Below are 25,012 nucleotides of genomic sequence, written 5' to 3'. Positions count from 1 at the left end.
TTAGAAGCTGTGATCACACTCGGCTCAATCTGAAAGTATGCACTGCCTTTGAGCCTAATGTGGTCCTTTGCCATCTACTGCAAATGGGGTTTAAAAGCAATGGTGGAAACAATGTGTGCTTAATCTGAGCATGGGCTGCAGAGAGGTCACACACTCAAATATCCTGTTTTATGTGGTATCTGGTTGTATTTTAAAACAGTCTTTCTAGAGACTTCAAGCCAGCTGAGGTCACAAACAATCATATACAGATTAGAAAAGGGAAGGAGCTGGGGAAGCAAAGGGGAGCCTCGTCTGACATACTGAAATAGGACACTCTAAATTGCACTTAGTATTTCTTTAAAAGAAAAAAAATGGCTTAAGTAGTAAGCTTCAGCAAAACAGTAAATACAGGGGTGGTTAAAGAGTTTTTATTCAAATAAAGTCTTGCCCCAGGAGATGGCAGGAGATTCTTGAAATATGAAGATAGGATTTTACATGTGCTAAAAGCATTGGTGTGACACTTTTTTTGGAAAAAAAAGGGGGGAAAAAAATACCTTCGTTGTTAGACATGACAAAATAGCAACTAAATGTTTGCTTTGATCCCAGCGCATAAAGGGTGAAGCTTTTAGGCAAGGAGCGGCAGGTGATCTCAGCTCTTCTGCAAGTCCTAATGCTCCTAAAAGCCACTCTTCCAGTTTCTGTAATTGGGCATCAGTAGTTAATGTAGTATTGACTGCATTACATGCTCCTGTGCATCCTCTCACTAATGCCAATTGCATCACCTTGTACATTTACCATATTGCTTAGCCAATAGCTGTTAAAAGCAATCCAAATCATGAATCATATAGGAAACTTTTAGCAAGACACGACATCCAAAGGAGACAATTTACAGTTGAGTTAATCTGGGTACATTAGCGAGACATGGATTCAGGAAGACAGACCAATTTATGTTACTTTAGTTTTACCCTTTATTGCTTTGTATAGGCAAATGAATGGAAGGGCATGGAGTAAAAACAGATATAAAGGAGTCCTTTTCAAAACAGATCTCCATTCTGTGCAGACAGGTCAAAGGGTTTGAGACTGATGCTTGGTTCGGGCTTTCATAACCATAACAGGGTACTTACAGAAATCATTTTCCACAAAGGAGTATAAAGATAAATATATAATGGATTCTGAATAATGTTCAATACCCACCCCCACTGCAAGTACATTAGGCAGAAACCAGGTTGCTCAACATTATTTAAGGCATGGCCTATCCACGAGTCGCCTGCCATCGAGAGTGCCAGAGGGAGGCCTCACACAAGGTCTCAGGTAGGCCTGCTTACGAGGCCTTTGAGGTGGGAACCCAAGGCAGGAGGTGTTCTGCAGAACACACCAAGGCTCACACCAGGTTGCTCAACATTATTTAAGGCATGGCCCATCCACGAGTCGCCTGCCATCAAGAGTGCCAGAGGGAGGCCTCACACAAGGTCTCAGGTAGGGCTTACGAGGCCTTTGAGGTGGGAACCCAAGGCAGGAGGTGTTCTGCAGAACACACCAAGGCTCACACCAGGTTGCTCAACATTATTTAAGGCATGGCCTATCCACGAGTCGCCTGCCGTCAAGAGTGCCAGAGGGAGGCCTCACACAAGGTCTCAGGTAGGTCTGCTTACGAGGCCTTTGAGGTGGGAATCCAAGGCAGGAGGTGTTCTGCAGAACACACCAAGGCTCACTACCTCAAGCCAGTCCTCCACCTGTAGATCTCTACCGTGTCACTTGTCAATATACAGAAAGTGTGACCTTCCCCTGCCTACTCCACTCGAAATGTACACCCATCTCTCTGGAAGAGAAGGAAAGGATACAAGCATTAAGGAGGTATTGGTTAACCCACATCAGCTGCAAGGTAGAGCCAACCAGGAAACAAATAAGTAGCAAGTTCGCTCTAAAAAAGTACATTTTACAGAACAATTTCACACTGGATGCTTGACCAAAAGATGCATAGCAAATTGACATAGCACCTTTCTGCTTTTCTGATCAAGCTCTGTAGCACCAGGAAAATAGAGGAGATGAGTAAAAAAGGACAACGAGGAAATGTGCTCTTGCCTCATCTCTTATGGGTAGCAAGTAATTTGCAATATTTTTGGAGAGGGAAGATTAAAAAAAAAAAAAAAGAAAAAGGGATAAAGGAAATTTAGGGGAAGAAATGGCTCATCAGCCAAAAACTTTACAGAAAGAAAAACTGAACTGCATCCTTAAATATTGGATTCCAAATACTGGAAACTCTGCTGTTTTAAGCCTGGTTTAAAAAAAAGATCATGATTCCCCTTTGAAAAGCTTCCAGAAGTCCCTTCGAAAGAGTTGCACATGCAGGGGAAATGCCAAAACAAAACATTTTCACTAGCTGATCAATTTAAACAGCTGTGGTAAAGCTGCAGCCACTGGCACCATCATTAACAATTTAAAGCATGGCTGCTTTTGTCTTCCTTCCCAGTTACATTCTCATTATGCCTTTTTATTTATTAGAAACACAGGCCTCCGGAATACATTTCTATATCTCAGATCCATAATAAACCAAGTAGGAACATCCCTGGCTTCCACTCAAATGGATGTTTACATTGGCGAGAGGGTTAATTGTTTAATTCTGATCCAAGTTCTCTGCAGTTCAGTCATGAATATGCAACAATGATCCACTTTTTCTTTAAGAAGGTCTAGAACTGTTGAAATCAATAGTTTAAAAAGAAGGCAAACATTACCTTCACTGCCCAAGTCACCCTTTCACAGCTTGATTAGCACGTGAGGAACTCTGAACACTGGCGTAAAGAATTCAGAAATGCTCGATGAAATTAAAAAAAAACCTCTAAATTTGGACAACAGCATCCATTATCCGCTTTGATGTGCAATGTATGAAGAAACTAGTTTTCAGGAACATTCACTGGAAAGGAGAGCCGAGCATCTGTTTGCATAGATAGCACCCAACATCGCGCTTGCAAAGTTGGGCTCAGAAGACATCCTGTTGAAGGACAGAGAACACACACACACTCACTCACATACTGAGAATTAAAAACCAGTAGCTGCGGTGAATTGTTCTCAGACCATCTATAGGTTTAATTATGTTAATCTAATAGTGAACAACTTTCATTTTAAATTGCCCTCCCCTCCACCCCCAAGTCTTCGGTGAATAGGAGCTACATTCACTGAATAAATCATTCCCTGGCAACAGTTACGCGCATTATTGAAGTTGGGGGCAGTGATTTCTATATGGTTTAAAACAATGTCTATGTATTCTAAATGATGACAGTTCTGTCCAATTTTAAAAAGATATAGACCCATTAGAGTTTTATAGTTCAGCATTTAGCAGCATCTGCAGTGCCTTTTTTATTCTTACACCGCAACACTTAATGCTTGATACCATTATTCTGATTTTGAATTGATTTCAAGTAAAATACCTTATTTGCCATAAACTTTCATATTCTTTACTTAAGTAAGACTCCTCGCAGATGCAATCAGTCATAATGCTAAAAGAACAGTTTGCCTTTAGCAGAAATGTAATAGTTCATGCTAATGACAGCGAAGCAAAACTTTGAACAGCAAGCACATTTGCAAAGAGAGCAAAACCATCGCTAAACACAAAGCCTGAAAACCCTAAGAAAGCCTCCAAATGAAATCAATTAATCCTCCAACCATGATAAATTTCTTAACCATTTAAGAAACGTATTTCAGACTCTGCTGTGACCCTTTATCACCAGACCTAATGGATTACTTTATTAATAATGCACTGCTCTTAAAAGGAATTTTTCCAAAGATTCTACCATAAGAGAGCATTTTCGGAAAGGCTATGACAAACAGGCTGACATGTTCACATTGTATCTATTAAAGATAATAAAATTTAACACTAACTCCAAAGAAGACAAATTATGTTCCGCTGCCAGGGTATCAAGCATACTTTCTACTGTATTAAACCAAAATTAGGGCAAACTAATTTCCAAGAACCGGCTTCTTTTGCCCTATTACCCAAGCTGAAAAATGTTCCTACGCTGTTTTAACTCTTATTATGTCAACCAGACAACTCTCACATGTCACTGGCATCTAGGAACGAGGAACAATGACATCCTGTACAGATGCCTATCCAGACTCTTCAGCTATCTAGTTTGAGCAAACACAAGGAACTACTTGATTGCCCAGCAGAAATACACCTATATGAAGCAGTTTACTCCTATTAGGCCTGCTAACTCCTTTCACTTCTCTTCTTTTCATCAAATAGAGACCTAAGTTACCAGTGCTCCAACTACAATGCCTTCCATTTCTTGAAAAGGTTTAGGCAATTACGTTACTCTCTCATGGTTCTCTCATGCCTCTGTATTTGCCATTTCCAGGGGGCACCTCTACGAAGAGTACTTCTAGCTCCACATTTGGTCAGCTTTGGAGAACCAATCCAAATTATTTATTTTTTTTTCTGCTCCTTTCTGGCCAAACCAAGTCTCACGGTTTATTCTGGTGCCGAGTGTGTTCTGGCCTTATTCAGATTCCTGCTTTTACAACCCTCTGCCTCCTCTTCATAAATACATTAATCCACTGCTGAACATTTGAGTCACAAAAGGAAATTGTGTCATGAACTAAAGCCAGACTAAATCTCTGAGATTACACCAAGACCACATGTGTCAAGGCAAAGCCCTCAAAAACCAACAGGTAACTCAGCTGAAAAGGTAAGAGTCTTGTATCAAACATTTTTTGAATGAGCTGATGTCTGGGAAGATGTGTAGTGGTTCTTTAGACACGGGAAGCTAGCCAACGATGGACCATGGAGAAGATCCAAGGCAGAGGGAAATTGTGTCATGAACTAAAGCCAGACTAAATCTCTGAGATTACACCAAGACCACATGTGTCAAGGCAAAGCCCTCAAAAACCAACAGGTAACTCAGCTGAAAAGGTAAGAGTCTTGTATCAAACATTTTTTGAATGAGCTGATGTCTGGGAAGATGTGTAGTGGTTCTTTAGACACGGGAAGCTAGCCAACGATGGACCATGGAGAAGATCCAAGGCAGAGGGGTACAGGAGATAAAAAGAAGAAAAAAAATAAAAAAAAAGAGACAGCCTCAGGGATATTAGGCAACAGAAAAATTAAATCCCATGTCATGTGAGGAAAAAGCCACCCTGCCACTTCTCCTCTCTCTATATGATTCCTCAATAGGTGTATGTGAGAAAGGTATGTCAAAAAGAAAACAAAAGATACCAGCAGCATGTAAAACAGCTCTTCCTCCTATAAGGCACTATTTATATAAGGATCGTGTACAACCCGTACATGCCTTATTTTTGTGCGTATAATGATTTTCCTGAACAGAAGCAGATTGTCAGGACCTGTCTTGCTGGAGGCAGATCCCTCTCAATATCCACCTACCTATCTATAGGTACCTCTGTATGGCAGCTGGCAGACTCATTTTTGAAGCCAACCCACAGCTCTGCTGTCCTGGCTAGGGCGCTGTGGCACCATTCTTGTAACTGCCATTATACAATCAATTTCACTGCTTTTCTAATTCCAAATGCTGCTTTTCTTTCCTTCTGTGCAGGGTAAGATGGGCTCTTACACAACAGGGAACCCAACTGCTGCTACTAATCCAGTTTCAAATTACCTTATATTCATTGCCCTAAATACCTCCCATCAACCTAAGATTCTCCAACCCCAATGCACACAACCACCGAGTATCCGTATTTTTCTTTTAATTTTTAAAGGAACTATGGAAATTTTTTTTGAAATAAAACCCAAGGTTTGTGTACCGCTACATGTTTAATGGAGTCCTCTGATATATTATTCACTTGACCTACTCTGGCCATCTATTTAATCAGAGTTCTGCTTGAAAACACAAAGGCACCATGATTTGGGGTGCTACTGTCTACACAAACATCAGGACAAATGCACAGCTGATCAGTGTTTTACAAGTGCACACGCACAGTCAATAATTTGGTTGAAGGATACTATGTCTAGTTAACACAGTACAAGTTAGCTAAAAGGAAACTTTCACCCCCCGCACACATAACAAAGAGCCGTGATTTCTATTAGTGCATTTCATACCATACATGCTGATTACCAGCCTGTGCTTCATTGTTAGCAGAGATTACAGCTGGGATAAGCTGCAGCTTTTTCCTAATTGCTATTATGATGACTGAATTTTTGTTTTGTGTCAAGCATTATTCACACATTATACTCCAAAATTTGATCCCTCCATGATGCATTATTGATTCCATGCAGGCAATCATACTGCCGCCAATGTGAAGAATTAATTTGGGCTATTCTACTTGATTTGCATTGCTCCATCATAGCAGAACATAGTTCTATGGGGAAACACAAATTGAAAAGGAAGATTTAACAAAATATGGAAAACGCTGCTGTCCTTGAAAAAAGATGAGTACTAAAGAGGGGAAAAAACCAAAAAAAAAAAACCCCAAACGCAGCACGACACGTGTGGTCCAGCAAGAAATAAGGTCAGTCAGCCAAATTAATCTTCGTCAGAGAAAGGTTACAAGAGTAGCCTTATGCCTGTAATAAAGTAAACTAGCTTGCTTCAACTTATATTGCCAAAGAAAACACTGAACACCTCTGAGAGCAACACTGCTTCAAAGCCTTTGAAACCCTGTGAGCTTCATTTGTTTTCCCAGCATAAGCAATACTCAACCACTTAGCGTGTCTTTTATCCACAGTCCAGTCAACTGCAAAGCTGATCTAGAAGATGTGTAACAGATGCTTCTCGTCTACTTCTTTTTTTTTTAAAGTTCCACTGTGATAACAAAGAAACTCGTGAGATCTCAACAGAAATAAAGCCTGGGATTTATTTTATTGTTTCCCCCTGAATAAGATTTATTCCGCAGTTTTAGGATGCCAGCTTAATTAGCGCAGAATAAATTCAGAGGGGCAAGATAACTTATACACGGGCACTGACTCCACATTGGTCAATTCTTAGCCAAAATTTGATGGAATCTGCATACAAGAGGGCACTGAAAATGATGCATTTCTGCTTGGTCTTATATTTTAAAGGTGTAAAATCTTTGTTAAATGTCCATTCACATTTTTCATCATCCCAAGTGCTTCACATCAGAATGAAACCGAACCTCACATCCCATCCCAGAAGCTTCAAATTCCACACACAAGGATACACCAGATATATAACTTTAGAAATCAAACTTATAATGAGATAAAGATCTCAAAACGCTAAATGTAAAATGCTATGCAGTATTTCCCCCCCCACATCATTTTTTGGGAGGCAAGAAGGGGAGAGAGCAAAGAGAAATTTCAACAGAAGACATTTGGTAAAAGTGAGCATCCACCCATCGTTTTCGATAGTCAAGCCTTCTTTCCTGATTATTCTCCAGTACAGCATTAATTCAGTTTTAAAATACCAGAAGACAGATAGGGGTCAGGGAACAAAAATCACATCGCTCCAACTTATTAGCATTGGGCAGCTTTCAGTACTATTCACAATACACGATTAGCACCAATCTGATGCGGGAAAGCAAGTGACTTTGAATTACAAGTTATTTTTCTCATAAATATTTTAAAAAGCAATACATATATTCAAGTAAAATCAATGCTACTGCCAAAATGCTCAACTTCCCATTTCTCCAACCTCTTTGGCTGCCTGTGAAAGCTGTTTCCTGTTTCTCTTGTCTTGCAAATATTCAGTAATTTCTTCTACTTCCAAATGACAACTGCCTACGACTTACGTTTTTTTAACCTTAAAGAGATTCCTGAAAAAAAAATATATTTAAAAGATCAGAGAATCCATCAGCACACCCTTTACATGGCACACTTCATCAGTTTATAGAGATGAAATGAAACAATGAGATAACAGCTACAAATGTGCATTAAAAGTTAAGATGCAGTTCCCACTTTCAATACACAAAATGCTGCCAAGGTGGAGGTCTTCAGCAGAAGTAGCGCCATCGATGGAGGTCCACCTGGATGGCTATGGAAGTGTTCTGCTTTGCCTCAGTTTTAGCCTTTGCTTTCGGTGTACGAGCTATGAGGGAAGAACTAAGCCCCAAAGCAGCCTCAGAAAAACCTCATTAAAAAGTTGTGATTAGACTTACCCCATTCGTCCTAGAAACTACTGGTGACTGGGCAGTTAAGTTGCACACCCTGGTAGGCAACGTGCAAAAGAAGGCATCAGGTCATTCAAACTACTAACTAACACTGCCTATTACTCTTTACATCCTAGTCATTCTTGATAAGGACTAGTCAGCTTTAAAAAAACAAGCGTTATGTGAAGTCCTAAAACAAGTCAAGCTCTCCTTCGGCTTCATTCATTAAAACACCTCCCAAATGAACTTCCACTTCTACCATTTAGAGAACGGAGTAAATTCTTAGAACAAGCCAGTGGTTTTTTGACAGAGCAGCTTATTAGCTTATTGTCATTATGTTTACAGCTACGAAGAAAAGCTGCGAGAAATAGGTATTAAAGGCGCACATTAAAGAGACCCAAATGACATGCAATGGGAAGGAAAGAAAATCTTAAAATTAGATTTACAATAAAAGCTGTTAAAATGAACAGGCTAAAATGGATGTATTAGAGTAACAAGTAGAAATAAAAATCTGAATAGAGATAAAAAACCAAAATCGAGCTTTTTCTGCTATGTCCTTCAGCAAACAGAGCCTGAGGCAAACCCTTCTCGACTGGTTCAATGATGCCAGAGGAGAGATATATATAAAAAAAAAAAAAAAAAAAAAAAAAAAGAAAAAGAGCAAGCATGCTTTTACCAACACAAGAGGAAAATATCAGAAGCTGAAAGCAGAGAACACTCCGATACGCACAGCGCGCATCTGTTTCAAAACTATTTATTTCTACATTAGCAACAGACAGAAGACACCAAGCAAAGGCTTACACAATCTCAGCCCACCTACCGTCCTCCTTGTCCAGCACCATCATCTCTGCAATCAAGAAAAGTCCGGGGACAGATGCTTCTTCTCCAGCAGCCTCCGCTCAGGGGAGAAGAGAACAAGTCTCTGGGAACACAAATGAGCTACGGTACAGCTGATCGTCCTTTAGCAGCAAGTGAGCTCTAATTACCCAGTTGTCCAGCTTTTAACCTAGATTGCACTCAGTTAGAATTACACTCAGAAATAAAGCACTTTGCAGATACAAAAGCAGTCTCACCTACTTTTTGTGCCTCAGAATTGCAAGGAACTAAAACTGCAATTTAGACGGAAGGGGGATCGGTGCTGTTCCTTTGGTTCTCACCTTCTAAATGGCTCAATTTACACAGTATAATCTATTTTAACGTAATTGCGTTTGATAGCTCGTAACCCCCGGCTGTCGCAACTACGCAGCTTTCAAACCTCGTGAAGAGTTTTCCCTTCGGATTTAAGCCGGATCTCAATCTCAAATCATATCGGGAGAGGGCAGGACACCTCAGCCTTGCCTCTCGCTCTCAATGGGTGAGCTTCGCACACTCGGGAGTGAACAAATGAGCCTATTTTCCAGGGACTCCTCTCCTTTTCCTTCTCCTTCTCCTTTTCCTTCTCCCTGCCGGGATTTCCCGGCCAGCCCCAGCCTTCCCGGCTCAGCAGCGCCACCTGCAGCCCGACACCGACCCCGCCACCGACCCGCCGCACCGGCGGCTCCTTCCCGGGGAACCGGGCGGCGGGAGCGGCGGGGATGGAGCGGGGATGGAGAAGGGATGGGGAAGGGATGGGGAGGGGGGAAGGCAGCCCCGCCACGCAGCTTCACATCCCGCACCTCCCATCAAGGCTCTTCTCTTCCCGTTATTCCCGCTTGGCTCCCGTCAGCGCGGGGCAGCCCCGCCACGCAGCTTCACATCCCGCACCTCCCATCAAGGCTCTTCTCTTCCCGTTATTCCCGCTTCGCTCCCGTCAGCGCGGAGATTCCGCCCGACACCGCCCCGGTACCGCTCAGAGGATCCCAACTCCGCGGAGCCAGGCAGCTCCATTTCACACACCTAAAACTTGATGCTAATTTTCCCCTACAAATATTTTGGGTTTGTTTTCACGCGCACGGATTAGTTTCAGGGAATACTCTGGAGAACGTTCCCCTACAAATATTTTGGGTTTGTTTTCAGGCGCAAGGATTAGTTTCAGGGAATACTCCGGAGAACGTAGCTCCGTTTTCAGCGGGTCGATATTAAAATGCGTTGAACGGATCAAATGCGGGTCAAACCCTTTACGGGTTCGCTCCACCTTTCAGAGATGCCATCGATGCCCAGATGTAAAGTGACAAGTTTGGGGCCCGCATCTTTTCTCCTTCCTCTGGCAACTCGCAATCCTTATCCAGACAAGTCATCCGTCGTCTCCGACGGCGCTCCGAAGGATTGCGGCATCGGACGCTTCGCCACCAAGATCAACGGCACCATTTCACTCCTCTCCCTCTTTTAACCTGACCAAACACTTCATTCCTCCTTTAATGTCACTTCTTCCTCCCCTTTACAACTGATACAACGGGGCTCTAAAAAAGCGTGATAGCGGGCTCAAGTTAGATATCCTTAATACCGATTTTTAATTAGATTCCTTATCCCCAGCTGAAGTGGCTTTTCCTTCCCCCTTCATTCAGAATCCTTAATCCTAACAGTTCTTGAGTGTATTTGATGTTAAATGTATCATTTTACATTGAACCTTTTTCATCTAGTACTTTGAACGACTCCCGTTTCCCAGTGACACTAGTTTGCAAGTGTTGAATATGTATTTTAGCGTAAGAGTGCAACCACCATAAATAATCATTTTATTTTAGGAAGTATCACAGGCTAAATGTGAGGACTTTATCCCAAACATTAAAGTCTGATAGTTAAAAGCGTCAGCGCAAAAAGTAACAAAAACGTAGGCTTTCTAAATTTGAGGTATTTTAATACTTCTAATGTGCTATTTGCCTCCATTAGGAAACGGCGAACTCCAAAAATCCTCCGTCTTTCTGTGTGCATACTTTTCAATCCCATCACCTTCAAAAAAGACAAACTTACTCCCAAATATATGTTATATTTAAGCTTACGCTATTTGGTAATTACAAGAAAGGCAGATTTTTGATAAAAATGAAGTTAGCCGTTGTCTGTGGCAGCTGACTTCGGCGGCAAAGCAAACCAGCAGACGCACTTGTAAAAAATAAGCAGTACAGGATCAATGTACATTTTATTCCTTTACTGCTCCGGCATATCACAGAGGCTGGATTACTCCCTTTGCAAATGCGTATTTTTAAACGCTTTATCTGCTTACTCGTTTAACACACCAACAATAAAAAAAAAGTTTTCTAACCCTCAACACATTTGTACAGCAATTAAAGTCAACTACAATTAACACAATCTGTTGGAATTAATCACGGTACCTGATGTCAGTTTACTTTTTTTTAAGCGAAAATCTGGGCTTTGCAATCAAAACATTTACGCGTTTGAGAAATATCTTAACTCTCATTATCCTGAAATTTATAAATGCGCTGCACGGTGCGTAGGTTGGCTTGCCCACAGCAGACTCAGCAGTGATGTACGCAGTGAAACCGACTAAAATGCAAGTTTTTCGCTCTCAACCTTTCTCTTTTTCCCCCTCCTGTCTCTCTTCTCTCCCTTCCTAGCACTCGTTTCGGGGAGATACTTGCCAAAGTTCCACCGTAAAACGGCGTTTTCTAATATCAAGTCATGTTGCATCAGTCAAGTTCTATTATGTCACTTCAAACACACAGAATGATGTTACCTCCCTGACATAACTTGACGTGATGCCACAGCACATCAAGTCAAAAACATTACTATTGTTGTTATTTTTTCAGTCTGCCCCTTCATCCTCGGTGATACCTGTACAGACTGCAGGAAAGTAGTGTTGCATCTCTGCTACTTCTCTCTACTACATCTCTACTACTTTTGCCAAAGCAGCTTTTCCCTTGCAAAGCTGTAGAGCATCTATTAGACTTCGTGGGTGATACTGGTGTGACACTAGGGCTACCACATGCCCCTAAGGCACCGTTACGGCCCCGGCCCCGGGGACTGGAAGAGCTTGCAGATGCCTCTCAGGCCATGGCCATGGCCCAGCTTGCCAAGTAGCCTTCAGGGATGCAAAAGCAAGGGATGCAACATCTACCTACTAGGCAGCTCCTTGCAATGCTCCAGGACTACTTGGTGGGGGGGGACACACACATTTCTGAAACTCTGTCTTCTCCCTGCAGTAATAACTATGAATACCCTCACTTCTGACAGAGACCTCAAAAGTAGAAAACCCCCAAAGAACCCTATGTGGCACAGACTCTTAAAATCAAGGGAAGAATTAGATACTATACACATTGCCAGGATTTTTAGATGGTAGAAACCAAACTGGCCTTTGGAAAAAAAATAAAATAAAATAAAAGAGAGCCGTTTACGGGAGTAAAACACCCATTTTTATTAACAAGCTCGTTCAAGCTCGGTTTCAAAAGGAATTGGTTTATTTAGCAAAAGCTTCCATTTTAGTCCATTTGTAACCTGTGCAGGTCCAGCATCCCCTTTTAACATTCACAGATGAGCGGGCAAGTAGAGCCCATTCGAATCAGGCAGAGAGAAACGTACAAAGGTAAAATAAGCTCTTTGTAACAGGAGTTACTCCTCTCAATCTCACCTCCCGTCCCCAATTTCTCCAGTGCACTTTTAAAAGCGAGCATAATTCCTCCCAGAGCATAACTACTGCAGGAGATTCCCAGGCACCAGTGCAGTTTGTTGCTCTGGTCTCCACGTCCCTCTCATCAGGGGTTTGTTGCCTACTTTACTCTCTTTTAAGTGCACCCTGTACTAATTTCCTCTTATTTCCACCATTATTCCCTTTTATACGGCCGCTCCTGAGATGTCCTGGAAGGAGGCTGTTGAGAACTGTCTGGATAATCAACGCTTACTAGTTTCATTTCCTTACATCACCCTCACACCAGCTCCTCGTGTTTAATGAGTACATCTGCGACACTTGAAAGGACCCAAATACCCTTATTAGGAAACCCTCTTCAGATCTCAGCTTCTCCTCCCAGCTCACCTGTGAGGGAGGCAGGGTCCTGCTGTTAGCCCATCACCCAGACTGAAATGGATACAGGTTGGCAGGCACCCTCTGCCAGACAGTCACTGGGATTAAGACATCACCCGGTTATTGTTATTATCAAGGGGTATTAATGGAGATGTTAAAAGCCTTTTTTCCTCCAACAGTTGAGCAAAATTCTGGGGACTCTCCCAAGAGCGAGGGCAGAGAGAAACACAAACCGTGTTCCACATCCTCACACCAGTAAGAATTTACCCTCGTTTCATTCCTCTGTCATTACTTAACCCTTTTACCTTTGGGCACAGGGGGTGCAGGACGAGAAAAGTCTTTCTACTGCTATCTTTCACCGACCAGTTAGATAAATTCATCCCCTCTTCTCCGACGCATTGACTGGAGCGTGACAGACCCCGTTAATAACACCACACCGGTTTCCTTCAGAGGGCTTCAAGACAGGGGAGGAAGAAAAGACTCTGGGAGAGGGATTTTGGGCCCAGAGGGGTGTGAGGAGTGTGCAGCGAGCTCCCTCCCCACGCACCCCTCTGGGGCAGCGAGTGTTTAACCTTCTAGTTGTGGGGGTTTCGGCCCCCTTCCACCCAGCTGGATCGCACGAGCGAGCCCGGGGTTTCTCTTCGTGCCCCATCTCACTCTGCGGTGTTGTGGAAGGGTGGGCTCGCACCTTTCTGGAGCAGAAACTCCAGATCAAGAGAAAAGGAGAGGTGGGGGGAAAGGAAAAGGGGTAGAGAAATGGAGGGGGAAGGAAAAGGGGTAGAGAAACGGCGGGGGGGGGGAGGAAAAGGGGTAGAGAAAGAGGGAAGAAAACAGCAAAGCATCTCCCTCTTGCCTCTTTAGCCTGGTATCCACTTTTCCGAGTTAGACCCCCCCTCCAGCCCGCCAGAGAGACGCGTTATGGCAATTCACGCAATCGCCCTGACTGCAATGGGAGCGCGGGGCGGCTTTTGGGCACCCGCAGCCGCCGGTGCCACCGAAGTTGCCCCCGGTGGGAGCACACGGTAAGGCCACCGGACCCCCGGAGGACAGGGCTGCGGGCTCCAGGCGCCTCCCCGCTCCCCGCAGCGCCCGCCGGGGCCGGGACAACCCGCCGCCGGTGTCCTCGGCGCGGTCACCGCCACAGCGCGCCACACCGGGAGGGACCGCGCAGCGCCCGGCCTTCAAACGGAGGCGACAGCCCGGCTCCGGGGGCGGTGAGGAGGGGGGGCACCGTCCCGGGATCGCTCCGGGAGCCCTTTGTGAGGAGGGAGGCGGGCGGTGGTGGGGGGGGGCTCCGCTTCCCGCGGCGCGGTGCGGGACAGGCCGGGCAGCAGCGCCCTGACGCGGCGCAGCGAGCGGCGGCCCGGAGCGGGGCAGCTCCCTCCCTTCCCTTCCCTTCCCTCCCGGTGTCCGTCCCTCCGTCCCTCCTCACCCGCGGAGTTGTCGGCGGGGTCTCCGCGTCCCCCCTTCCTCCCACCTACCGTCCTCCTTGTCCAGCACCATTGTCCCGGGCGCCGAGGGCGGCCGCCGCCGCCGCCGCTCCGGCTCCTTGAGGCGCTCCCCCTTCCAGCCGCCGCCGAGCGGCTCCGGGGGAGGTGAGGTGAGGCGAGGCGATGAGGCGCGGAGAGGCGCGGAGAGAGGCGGCGGGGAGGGGAGGACGGGGCGCAGGGGCCGCCCCCCGGTGCTGCCCCGGGACGCGAGTTTGGAGCTACCTCAGGGCCGGAGAGGGGCTGATGCACCGGCCGCCTCGGCCCCGGCCCCGCCGCTCGGGTGCCAGTTTAGGTGTTAAAAATAATAAAAAAAGAAGGAGGTGGCGGGGAGGAGGGGGGAAAAAAAAAAAGGTGAGGGAGGGAGAATTTGGGGCGCTGGTTCCCCAGTCCCTTCCTCCCAACCTGCGCTGTCAAAAAAATCGTCCTAATGTAATCTCTCGCAGCCTCTCCCCCCCCGGCTTTGCTGTTGCTACTGCTAAAGCTTTCCGGGCTTCTAAAGTGCTTTTCTCTTGATTTCACTCTAAATCTAAAATTATATTCAAAGGAAAAGAGGGGGGGGGGTGGTGGGAGGGAAGGAAAGATGTGAACCTATCACCGAAAGCAAAAGCACTTGCCGCCTGCCTCTCTCGCTCGCTCCCTCTCTCTCAATTTATGTGCTTTGCACTCTCTCCTGCTGCTGAATAAATGCACACATTTCCCAGGGACCCTCAGATTCCCCTGTTAATTAAATCAATTCATTATGCTCAGATCTGATTAGCAGCCCCTTCCCCCCCTCTTTGAATCAATTATTCAATACACAAACATAATTGCCTGTGCCAGAGGTGTCTAAGTATTAGCTTATTTAACTCCAAGGACACTAATTACCCCTAGGGCAAGGGAACTTTTCTCATTAATTCTGACAAAACACAAAAGCACAGTTAAAGTGTGTGTGTATATACGTGTGTGAGAGAGAAAATGGGGGAGCGTATAGCTGAGGAAGGGAAGCATTACTCTAACGCACGTGTTACTGTATAAATAAGCTCAATTTTCTTTCTACCTTTGCATTAGATTATTCTTCACATTTCCCTTTCGCTAAACTTGCCTCGGCCGCCTCCCCTTTTTTTTTAAAGCGAGGAACAGATTGTGGCATTGCAATGGTGGCAGTTCTGGAGTGAAAACCCTTGCAACCAAACCCAAAAAAGTAAAAAGTATATAGGACTGATGGGGAGCAAAGCAGAATTTGCAAACAGCTTTGTTTACCAAAGCAGGAAACTCTGTGGCAGACAGTCTTCTGTACTTTAAAAACCTGCGGAAGAAGCCGCCCTGTGAAGCAGCAGGTAAGATGATACATAACCTGGTATGTCCTGGGAACAGCTCTGGATTGTTTACCATTTGAATTAATGTCAGTGCCCACTATTAATGTACTTGCTTCCTACATTTACCATAATGGGCTTGATTTCCATTAGCTGAAGGTGGAAGGCTGAAAAGAGCCAAGGCGAGACTGATGCAAACCGAGATCGACCATCACTGTAGCACCCGAGATGCCTGACTTCTGCCTTGCACATCACCCAAATTTTACCTCTGTGTGAACCTCCTTTAAATAAAAAAAGTGGACGAAAAAAAAAAAGAAGTAGTAATTGATTCCCACAAATTAGGTTTTTACTTTCTAAAGACCTGTATTGTTCACGTCCTCAATGTGCACAGAAGTATTGAAGATTTTCTTTTTGTTTCCTTAGGCAATGCATGAGCTGATCCATTAATCCATTTGGCTTTATATATCAGGAAACTAATATTAGCTCAGCTCATCTATTAGCCTTTATTTAGGTCCCCCCATGTTGCTTTTTTTTTTTTTTGGACTTTTGTTCAGGCTGGTTCCCCTAGAGGGGAGACAATTTCTGATAGATTTCAGGGGATAAAATGCTGCACATCACCTCATGGAAATCATCCCCTCCCCGGTTCCCCATCCTCACACTCACCCATGTCAAGACAGCCATGATTCAACTTGTTTGGCAACTCTGCCCACGTTAAAGCACACCTTGTACACATCACCAAAAGCCAAGAGGGAGAAATCCCCCACAAACACCTCCTCTCCTCCTCTCCCAAAAAAAAAATCACCTCGTAGCCAAGCTTGAGCTTGCCTGGCAACAAAACTCACTGAGATATGTTCATTCTTTGCAAGCATAAATATGACCGGGAAGACAAAGTTGTGTTTCATTAGTGCAGTATTTTTTCTGTGGGTACACATATATAAGGATAAAAATGCCTTCAGCTTTGTAACACAACAGACCCTGTTAATTCTCTGGTCTTTAATTTCCACTGTATGGCACATAGTGCACCCACAGGAACTTGGTCCATCTAACTCAATGAATTTTATTTTTTTTTCTGAAAGAACACAGCAGCACTTGAAAAACACCAACCCCAGAGAACATCATGTATTGACTCATTTCTAAGTGTACTTTTGGTCCTTGAACCCGTTCCTTTTATCCCTGTGGCCAAGGAGACTTTTGGGTGCAAAGCGAGAATCTCAGGATCTTAGTATGCAACTCTTTAGCCTTAATTCCAAATTTGCTACAGGGGTGATGCAGTTTTATCTAAACACACACTTACTGAGTAGCAGGCATCTGGCTGCAGGCACTGAAGCTCAAGGTCACTGTTGGGATGCCAAAGGCAGAACAGGAAGAAACTGAGGAAACAGATGTTGACTTCGGTACCGTTCTTAAGAAGTGGTGTTCACACTTGAGTTGAGAGAGATGTGGCCACTGGAGATGAGGAAGAAAGAGGTGGAAGGGAGAAAGAAAGAGACAAATTTACACGTGTGCATGCACATGGGGGAGCGTCACACAAGGAGGGGAAAATAATGCAAAAAAGTACAAACCCCAAAACATTCCATTCCCAAACACACCTCCTGTGGTTTGAACAGTCTGCTTTAATCCTACAGTTATCATTATGGGGATTTTGGGGTTTACAGCTTTAATAAGATGAAGGGATGAACCCCAGTGTAAAGGTCCCCACTTTAGGTAAACGACTTTTTTACAGCGTGGCGAAGCATTGTTCTGCATGGTTTCCAATTATACCTGTTCAGTGAGCGAGTTTCAGTAATTTTTGAGCCTCCTTCACCCAGTAGACTGGAAATCTCATACAAAGAATTTTACCACCCTTATTTTTTAGTACCTTGGCACTAGAGCTAGATCACTGCTAGATCACCCCTTCCAAAAGCGCTTACGTAGGTTAACGGGCGCCATAACAAGTGACTGGGAAAACTTGACACGGATCAGTGGCAGAATTGGGAATAAGCCTTGGTTCCCTGATGCTCCATTCTCTGGAATGAGGCCCTAAAGCAGCTTGCTGCCAGAGGAGGACCAGAAAACACCGTTGCTGAGGTGCCAGTTTATCATTAACGTGCACCGTTATTCATTACGGACGCCCTGTCCAGGCAGGACTGAGAAGTTGTCATGCTCAATACTGCAGAAACTACAGGAAAAAGAGTATAGCTGTGCTCTGCCCGTGAAAGCTTCTGGTCTAACACTAATTCCTGATATTCCTGGTACGGGAGGGAAGAGCCACACAGGAATACAAACACCTCTGTGCTGCAGTAAGGGCTACGGCTCAGGCCTCTGGGCCTAACCTGAGGTCCTTACTTTTCCTTTTGCTGCTCTTACTACTTTTGAACACAAGCAAGAGCAAATGAAGTTTCTTAAGAACATTCTGCTGTTCTTATTAAATTGCAAAGGAAGTCTGCAATATACTTAAGTCAAGCCTTTAGCAGACCCGTGAGGTTTCATATTATCCTATGCTTGAATGAGGCAGATGACTGGAGCAAAAACCAGCTAATGACATAAAAGCATTCTTCTACTTTCAGCCTCTCTTAATTAAGGAGTTGGTTAATGTTTCAGTGTTGGGAATTATAAAGCTTCATCGGGGAGGTTAATATGTTTTTTATTTTATCTTTCAGCTGACAGGATGAAAAAAAAAAAAAATCAAAACAGCAAAAGAAAAGAGAGGTGATTAGGTCATGTGCCAGTCAATCCCACAGTGAAGCCGGTATCAGGCCATTCCAAAGCCCACTGCTGCACGTGGTGAATTTAGCAGCTATTTCCAAACTCAGATTTCTGAGCAGATGAGACTTTTGTCTACCAGTTTAGACACACGGGCTTTATCTCTTGAATTCACACAAATAACCAACACAATTTGCACACCTCTATACCAGATTAGCTACAAAAGATGGCTATGTTATTACCCGTTTCAGAATCACTTGCACCTACCTTGCCAGTGTCAGAACAGAGTGACCATGGGCCTGACCTTGTACCACAGTTCAGCAGTCCTGCAAAGGAGAAAAATCACAAGTGCTCTAAAAAGTTATGTTCGCACAGAACATGGGCTGCAGTTCAAAAGACCACTTAAATACATACCTGAGATCTACAGACCTCAATTATATCTAAACTCCTGCTTGATCTATTTAACTTTGCTGCCTATACATTGTAAAAATAAATCACTTGATTCTGTTACCATGTTTTGCGTGAAATGAATGTTAAATATTTTCATAAATATAGGCCGTTCTTTAAAAAAGAAAAGAGTGTTAAAAATAAAGCATTTCCTTTGATAGAAGAAAACTGGCAAAGTTTCAAAAATACTACCTCTAGAGAATGAGTTCTTTACCACTGTGATACAAGGCTAGCACTTTAAGCCATTAGGCTTTACAATCTGTAATGACATTTAGAGAAATTTACAGCTGATAAATTAGTTATTCTGAAGTTTTGCTCCTCCTCTCCATAGCACAAAGTTAAAAAGAAAAATATTTTTTTCAAAAATAAACGTCGAAAGACCTAAATTCTTAGTCTGCTTCTTGTTTGATAAGAAGTTTAACAGGCAGACTCTGCCTCCCCACAACAGCTCAGCTGCAATGAACTCCATGAAGTTTCTTTCTACATGAGAAAGCAGCATCAGAAAGGGTTTGTGAATGGATCTAAACTGCTGGAGGACCAGGTTGGGTTTGACACTTTGCACATCAGCCAGCGGCTCCACAGCACCAGTGCATCTGGGGAGAAGAGCAAGTATAAAGCAGAGGAATTTATGACCCAAGTGAATGGCTTTAAAGGAGGCCCAGAGTAGGAGATGGGACACACTGGCTTCCCCTGGGCTCCAGGGAAAGCATACTTAGAGGAGATCCATCTTTTCCAGGAGAAGCTTCATTTCTCTACTTCTGAAACCTTCCCAGGCTCAAGTGAGACATGTTCTTCCACTTGTGTGGTGAGTCACTTCTCAATGGGGATATAAAATTTCAATTCATGCTGAAGTTGAGCAAAAGTTCAGGAATGCACCTTTAGCCCAACCTCTCTGAGCAAGTCAACACATGGATTCTGACTCTGCTACCTATTTACACAGCAGTATCAGTTCTGAATTTCCAGATTCCTTTAGAGTAAGTGGAAAAGAAGCCTTTAAAAAAAAAACCCAAACCAACTGAAAAACCCACCAACGCCCCTCTCCTCCCTCCTCCCAAACATTATGTGCAAATTCTGGTAATGGTGTTTCTACAATGTCTCTTACTTTAATTTAGATCAATAATCAACTTTTCTGTGTATCCTTCTCTACTTCAAAGTTCATTGCTGCTGCAGTGTTCTCTTGCAGATACTCCTGCCTTTTATTCCTTACCTTGGTGGGTGCAGTAGGTAGACCTGAAAGAGAAATCTGGCATCCACATACATATGCCTCAGTTGTTTAAGGAGGAATCCAGTGAGACAGTGTCTGGTTCTGGAGTGACACATGGAGCTCTCGGGCTTGTTGCCACATCCACTCTTCTGATCAGAGCTTATTGCTCCCAGCCTGATGTCAAACAGAGACTAATCAAATGTGAGATGGGTGAACAGAGGCAGAGCCACCGAGCTGGCTCTTCGTAACCTGTTACTATCAGTTCTTCTTTATACCGCAGCAACACACAGGGGTCCCTGTGATGGAACCAGACCATAATATATTGTCCAAAAATCCCAGTGCCTTTCTTCAAAAAGATTTTTTTCTTCACTGTCTTGCTGCTGAAGAGCCAAGGTGGAATTTACATGGAATAGTCAGAGTTGGAAATACATTAACTGAAAAGATAAAATGCAATGTCAGGCCCACGTTGCTTTGTGATGACAATATGCTAAGACTCTGCCAGTGTTCCCCGTGTTTTGTGGCTCCCTCTGACTCTACTTGGCATGGGTGACATTTGCCAGGTCTTCATAGCATCATGCTAACAACATATCATCTGAAAATATTGACTCTGTAAGAAAATGGCTGCTGGCTCAATAGCAGTAGGTGCACACAAAGGCTATGTCATGGCTGCTGAACACACAACAGAGGAATTCCAGCTATTCCTGTGTCACAAGCTGGTGAGGGTCTGTTGCACTGGACTATGTTTTGCACATGATTTCATCAGCATCCAGTTCAGTCTGAATCTAATGGTGATTATCTTCTTGATCCATTAACATGTGAGAAAAAAACCCACATTCACAAACCAAAGAGATGAGTATTTTACTTTTTTTTTTTTTTTCAAATAAACCTGTCCTATGAAATTACAAGATTTCTTTCCCAATCCAAAGACAGAAACAAGTTCAGTGAAGATGAAAGTTACCGAAGATCTTCTGACAAAAGCAGGCAGGTGGAGGCTCTAATGAAGGCATACACTATAGTCCATATCTTGCCAACATTACTTAATGAATAATATGTGCACTCGGATGAGAATAATATTGATTGAGGTCTGCAGGGAAAGTTCTCTAGGAAAAAATTTTATTCTAGGAGCAGAGTCCTTTTTGTAAGATTTTGATCTTTTCCTGCTGCAACCTCTCTCCTCCCCTCTCTTTGTGCTACCCAAAGCAACTGACAGCCAAAAAATGAAAAGCCTGCCCTGCATCTAATGTATCTATCAGATCCAGAAAGAAATTTATATACCGGTACTAAGAATGGCTGCACCATTCTCCTTAGCTGGTAGAGGGCACAGCAGTGTGTAATTAGGACTGGATTACTTTACTCAGAACTGGAGCAGAGAGCAGATGTCATGCATTAATATTGGCATTTGATTCCACACGCTTTCTCTGCCATGTTTGCAAAAACAATTTGCCTTCCTATCTTGGATCTTGCCTTGCCTTTACTCTCAGTTTGCTGTAATGCTAACAAGAAGCCACCAGTGGCAATACGAAAGTACATGTAAAAGGACAGGCCCGTGTAGAGTGGGCACAGTTTATGATTTAATTCCTAACATAAAATATCAAGTTATTTTCTGATTATGTTGATTAGATTAATATGGCTGGTATGTTCAACTAGACGCCAGCTCAGACGCAAGGGGTCATGACATTATAATGCATTTGTTAACGTAAGCCAACAGTAAAGAAAGATACACCTTGTTCCAAATTAATGTTATCACACACTATCTGTAGAACATACAAGAGATGCATCTCCCCTCTCAAATGTAACCAACCTTTTCCTCACCTGTTTTTCCACACAGGGGATTTCAATTTTGATTTTGCTCCAGTTCAACATTTCATATACAGAATCCTACAACAAAATTTCATGCTGTTAAAAATATTGGCCGCAATTCTGAACTGCAGCCAGCTTGCATTCGATAGCAGCTTTATGGCTGCAGCTGGGTTCTGGAGGTTTCTTAGGAGTAAAAGATGGTCTGCCTTAATCTAGGAGCATCCAGAGGCTGATTACAATGGTCTGTACTACAGCAGCACGGAATAACCAGAATATACTGGGGAGCAGGCAGCCCAGCAGCATGATGCTGACAAACTCTAGCTTCATATATATGGATGCAACCCAAAGAGAGTAACCACTGAAACTCTCCTCCAGTGGTATGTTTGGCTTTAAGAATGCACTGTTTGCTTTACTGAGTGATGGAGGATACACATCAGACCCAAACCTGCAACACTAGCAACACCCACTTGCAGGTGATAACACCTGCTTGTATCATGGAGGGTTTTACCTACACAGACAGAATCAGAATCTCAGAATCACAGAATCTTCTAGGTTGGAAGGGACCTTAAAGATCATCTTGTCCAACCGTCAACCCGACTGACAAAAACAGACACCCACACAACAAACAAGGAGCATCATCACTAAACCATACCTCCCAGCACTACATCAACCTGTCTTCTGAACACCTCCAGGGATGGGGCCTCAACCACCTCCCTGGGCAGCCCATTCCAATGCCTGATGACCCTTTCAGTGAAAAAAATTTTCCTAATATCCAGCCTGAACCTCCCCTGGCGCAACTTGAGGCCATTTCCTCTCGTCCTGTCACCTGTGACTTGGGAGAAGAGACCGACCCCCACCTCTCTACACCCTCCTTTCAGGGAGTTGGAGAGAGCAATAAGGTCTCCCCTCAGCCTCCTCTTCTCCAGGCTGAATAACCCCAGCTCCCTCAGCCTCTCCTCATAAGACTGGTGCTCCAGACCCCTCACCAGCTTTGTTGCCCTTCTCTGGACTTGCTCCAGCACCTCCATGTCTTTTTTATGGTAGGGGGCCCAAAACTGGACACAGCACTCGAGGTGAGGCCTCACCAGTGGCCAGTACAGGGGGACGATCACCTCTCGGGCCCTACTCACCACACTGTTCCTGACACAGGCCAGGATACCATTGGCCTTCTTGGCCACCTGGGCACACTGCTGGCTCACGTTCAGCTGACAGTCAACCAACACCCCCAGGTCCTTTTCTGCCTGGCAGCTCCAGCCACTCTGCCCCCAGCCTGTAGCACTGCCTGGGGTTGTTTTGACCCAAGTGCAGGACCTGGCACTTGGCCTTGTTGAACCTCATCCTGTTGGTCTCAGCAACACTTTGGGAACAGCACCAAACTCCTCTGTCCAGACCCAGGTAACCCCAACTCTACTGCCTATGTTCTTTCTCCTTCACTGGGGTGTGTCTGATTGCAATAACAGAGTCATAACTCTGAAAGATTTTGTGCCTGTAGGCCATTGAGTCCGTTCCCTGTGAACAACTGCCCCTTTGTTTGTTTTGCCTACTCCCTCTATGCCATGGTGGTAACTCCCTTAGTCCTAAGGAAGGGCTGCATGTTGGATGCCTTAACAAAGTGACAAATTACCTTACAAAATTAGGAAAAGCCTACCGAAATCAGATGGGCAGGTTCACATTCTTCTGGTCCGTCAGCAAATGACAGAAGTGCAAGAACCGCTGCCCTAAAACAAGAAAATAACTGGAGTGAAATGGTAGTGGTTGCCACAGTTCTTTTTAAGCAGGTGAGAAACTCAGTCTGAAAGCTGTAAAGATAACTACAGAAATGATATCATTCTCTCAGTGAGAGCTAGAAAAGCTTCTCTGCTCACAGGGAGGTCAAGAAGTGAGAGCCCAGTGGATCATTTGTTGCGTTTTTAATGCTTCATGGCTCAGGGTCAGTCAGAAATCCCTATCCTAAGGTCATGGTTAGGGCAGCCTGGAAAGCAATCTAGTTTCTTCCCTGTTACCGGCAAAGGCCTTGCTCAGGCTCTGCTATTTTTCTCTCTCACAGTGGATTATTAGAGCCCACTCCTCCTGCTCATCACGCTGTGGTTAAATTCACCCTCGGCGCTGACGTGCAGCTTCTCTGGGATCACACTGGCCCAAAGGACCTTCTCTGGAGCAGCCCAGAGCGTTGCAACGTGATGCAACAGTCAGCCAAAGCCAACCCTGGGTGGCCTTCAGGGGAGTAAAATTCCTTACCGTGCCCATTGATGAGCAAGCCCAAACATTTATTTTTAGCTCCATTTTTACACATCATCAATGAGACAGAACGAGGAGCATGGATGGCAGGAAACTTGCCAGTTAACTGAGTAACAAGTCCTATTTCTACAGCACTAGCCCCTTGCCACTGCAGCAGTGTGGCTGCACTTGACCCATGGGGAAGGAGTGATAATCATCTCTCTCCTAACCTGCCTCGGAGATGGTTTGACTTAGAAAGAGCTGGAAAGCACAGTTTAGAGAGCCTGCTAATGACTACATCTGTTTTAAATAGACATATTTTGACTATAGCTTCCATACCATACAGTCACTCGAGTCAAGGAATCACTTAGAAAGGCTGAGATACAACTCTTACAACGGATTTAATAGCTAAGCCTTAAAAGAAAAAATACCGCAATCCATATACACAGCAGAAGCACAGGCATTTAATGAACACCACTCACTGCTTAAATGTGAATTCACACTACAACACTCTTGCCAATGATCTATAATGCCCTGCATTGCTAGTTTACCAAATTTGCATAAATATACCTCAAATATTTATAAATCAATAGATATAAGCCTGCATTTAAAAGTGAATATCAAAAGTGCATTACACACAGAGTTCTTACACACTCTCTAATTAATTCAAATAATCACATTTTGCCTTATTAAACATTATACGCATAAAATATCACTTGCCATCAATTCTAAGTACTAAAATACTGTTAGAAAGGAACATTACTGCCAAAAAATACAAGAGAGAGAATGTGCCCATAGAAGAACACTTAACTGAAATGTAGATTTAAGACCTAATGCCATGGAATGACTAACAATAATGTATATATTACTTTTAAACAAGTGACCAATTTTGGATAGCTCCACTTCTTTGTCTGGGACTCCAGTTTCAGCTTAGTAAGTTATAACTGTGCAACATAAACACAGA

General features: G+C 44.0%; 1 protein-coding gene and 1 long non-coding RNA gene across 5 annotated transcripts in view; one reads left to right on the top strand and one right to left on the bottom strand.

The window, feature by feature from the left end:
- The window catches only part of LMO1 (LIM domain only 1), a 103,870-nt gene extending 83,513 nt beyond the window's left edge, over nucleotides 1-20,357 (bottom strand). Inside the window, exons 1-3 of one of the 4 annotated variants that reach the window (XM_014954855.1) lie at nucleotides 20,035-20,357; nucleotides 18,648-18,706; nucleotides 16,993-17,144 (exon numbers count right to left, since the gene is read on the bottom strand). Coding sequence is in view for 3 of the 4 variants with exons in the window: in XM_014954853.1 (XP_014810339.1) it covers nucleotides 8,849-8,873 (25 nt within the window). In the remaining variant the exon portion in view is untranslated. Of the gene's footprint in view, nucleotides 1-8,848; nucleotides 9,466-14,397; nucleotides 14,713-16,992; nucleotides 17,145-18,647; nucleotides 18,707-20,034 lie in introns of those variants that run through there. The other 3 variants (XM_014954853.1, XM_014954854.1, XM_014954852.1) reach the window with 3 other exon arrangements.
- LOC106895433 lies at nucleotides 13,454-15,933 on the top strand. The gene is made up of 4 exons (XR_001413419.1): nucleotides 13,454-13,644; nucleotides 13,778-14,130; nucleotides 15,654-15,722; nucleotides 15,852-15,933. It is a non-coding gene; the product is annotated as an uncharacterized LOC106895433 (long non-coding RNA).
- Nucleotides 20,358-25,012: the final 4,655 nt, after the last annotated feature.

This window comes from Calidris pugnax, unplaced genomic scaffold (assembly GCF_001431845.1).
Source record: "Calidris pugnax isolate Ruff unplaced genomic scaffold, ASM143184v1 scaffold186, whole genome shotgun sequence".
NCBI lineage: Eukaryota > Metazoa > Chordata > Aves > Charadriiformes > Scolopacidae > Calidris > Calidris pugnax.
Note: the sequence above shows the minus strand (reverse complement) of the source record. Positions and strands in the feature narration are given on the sequence as shown.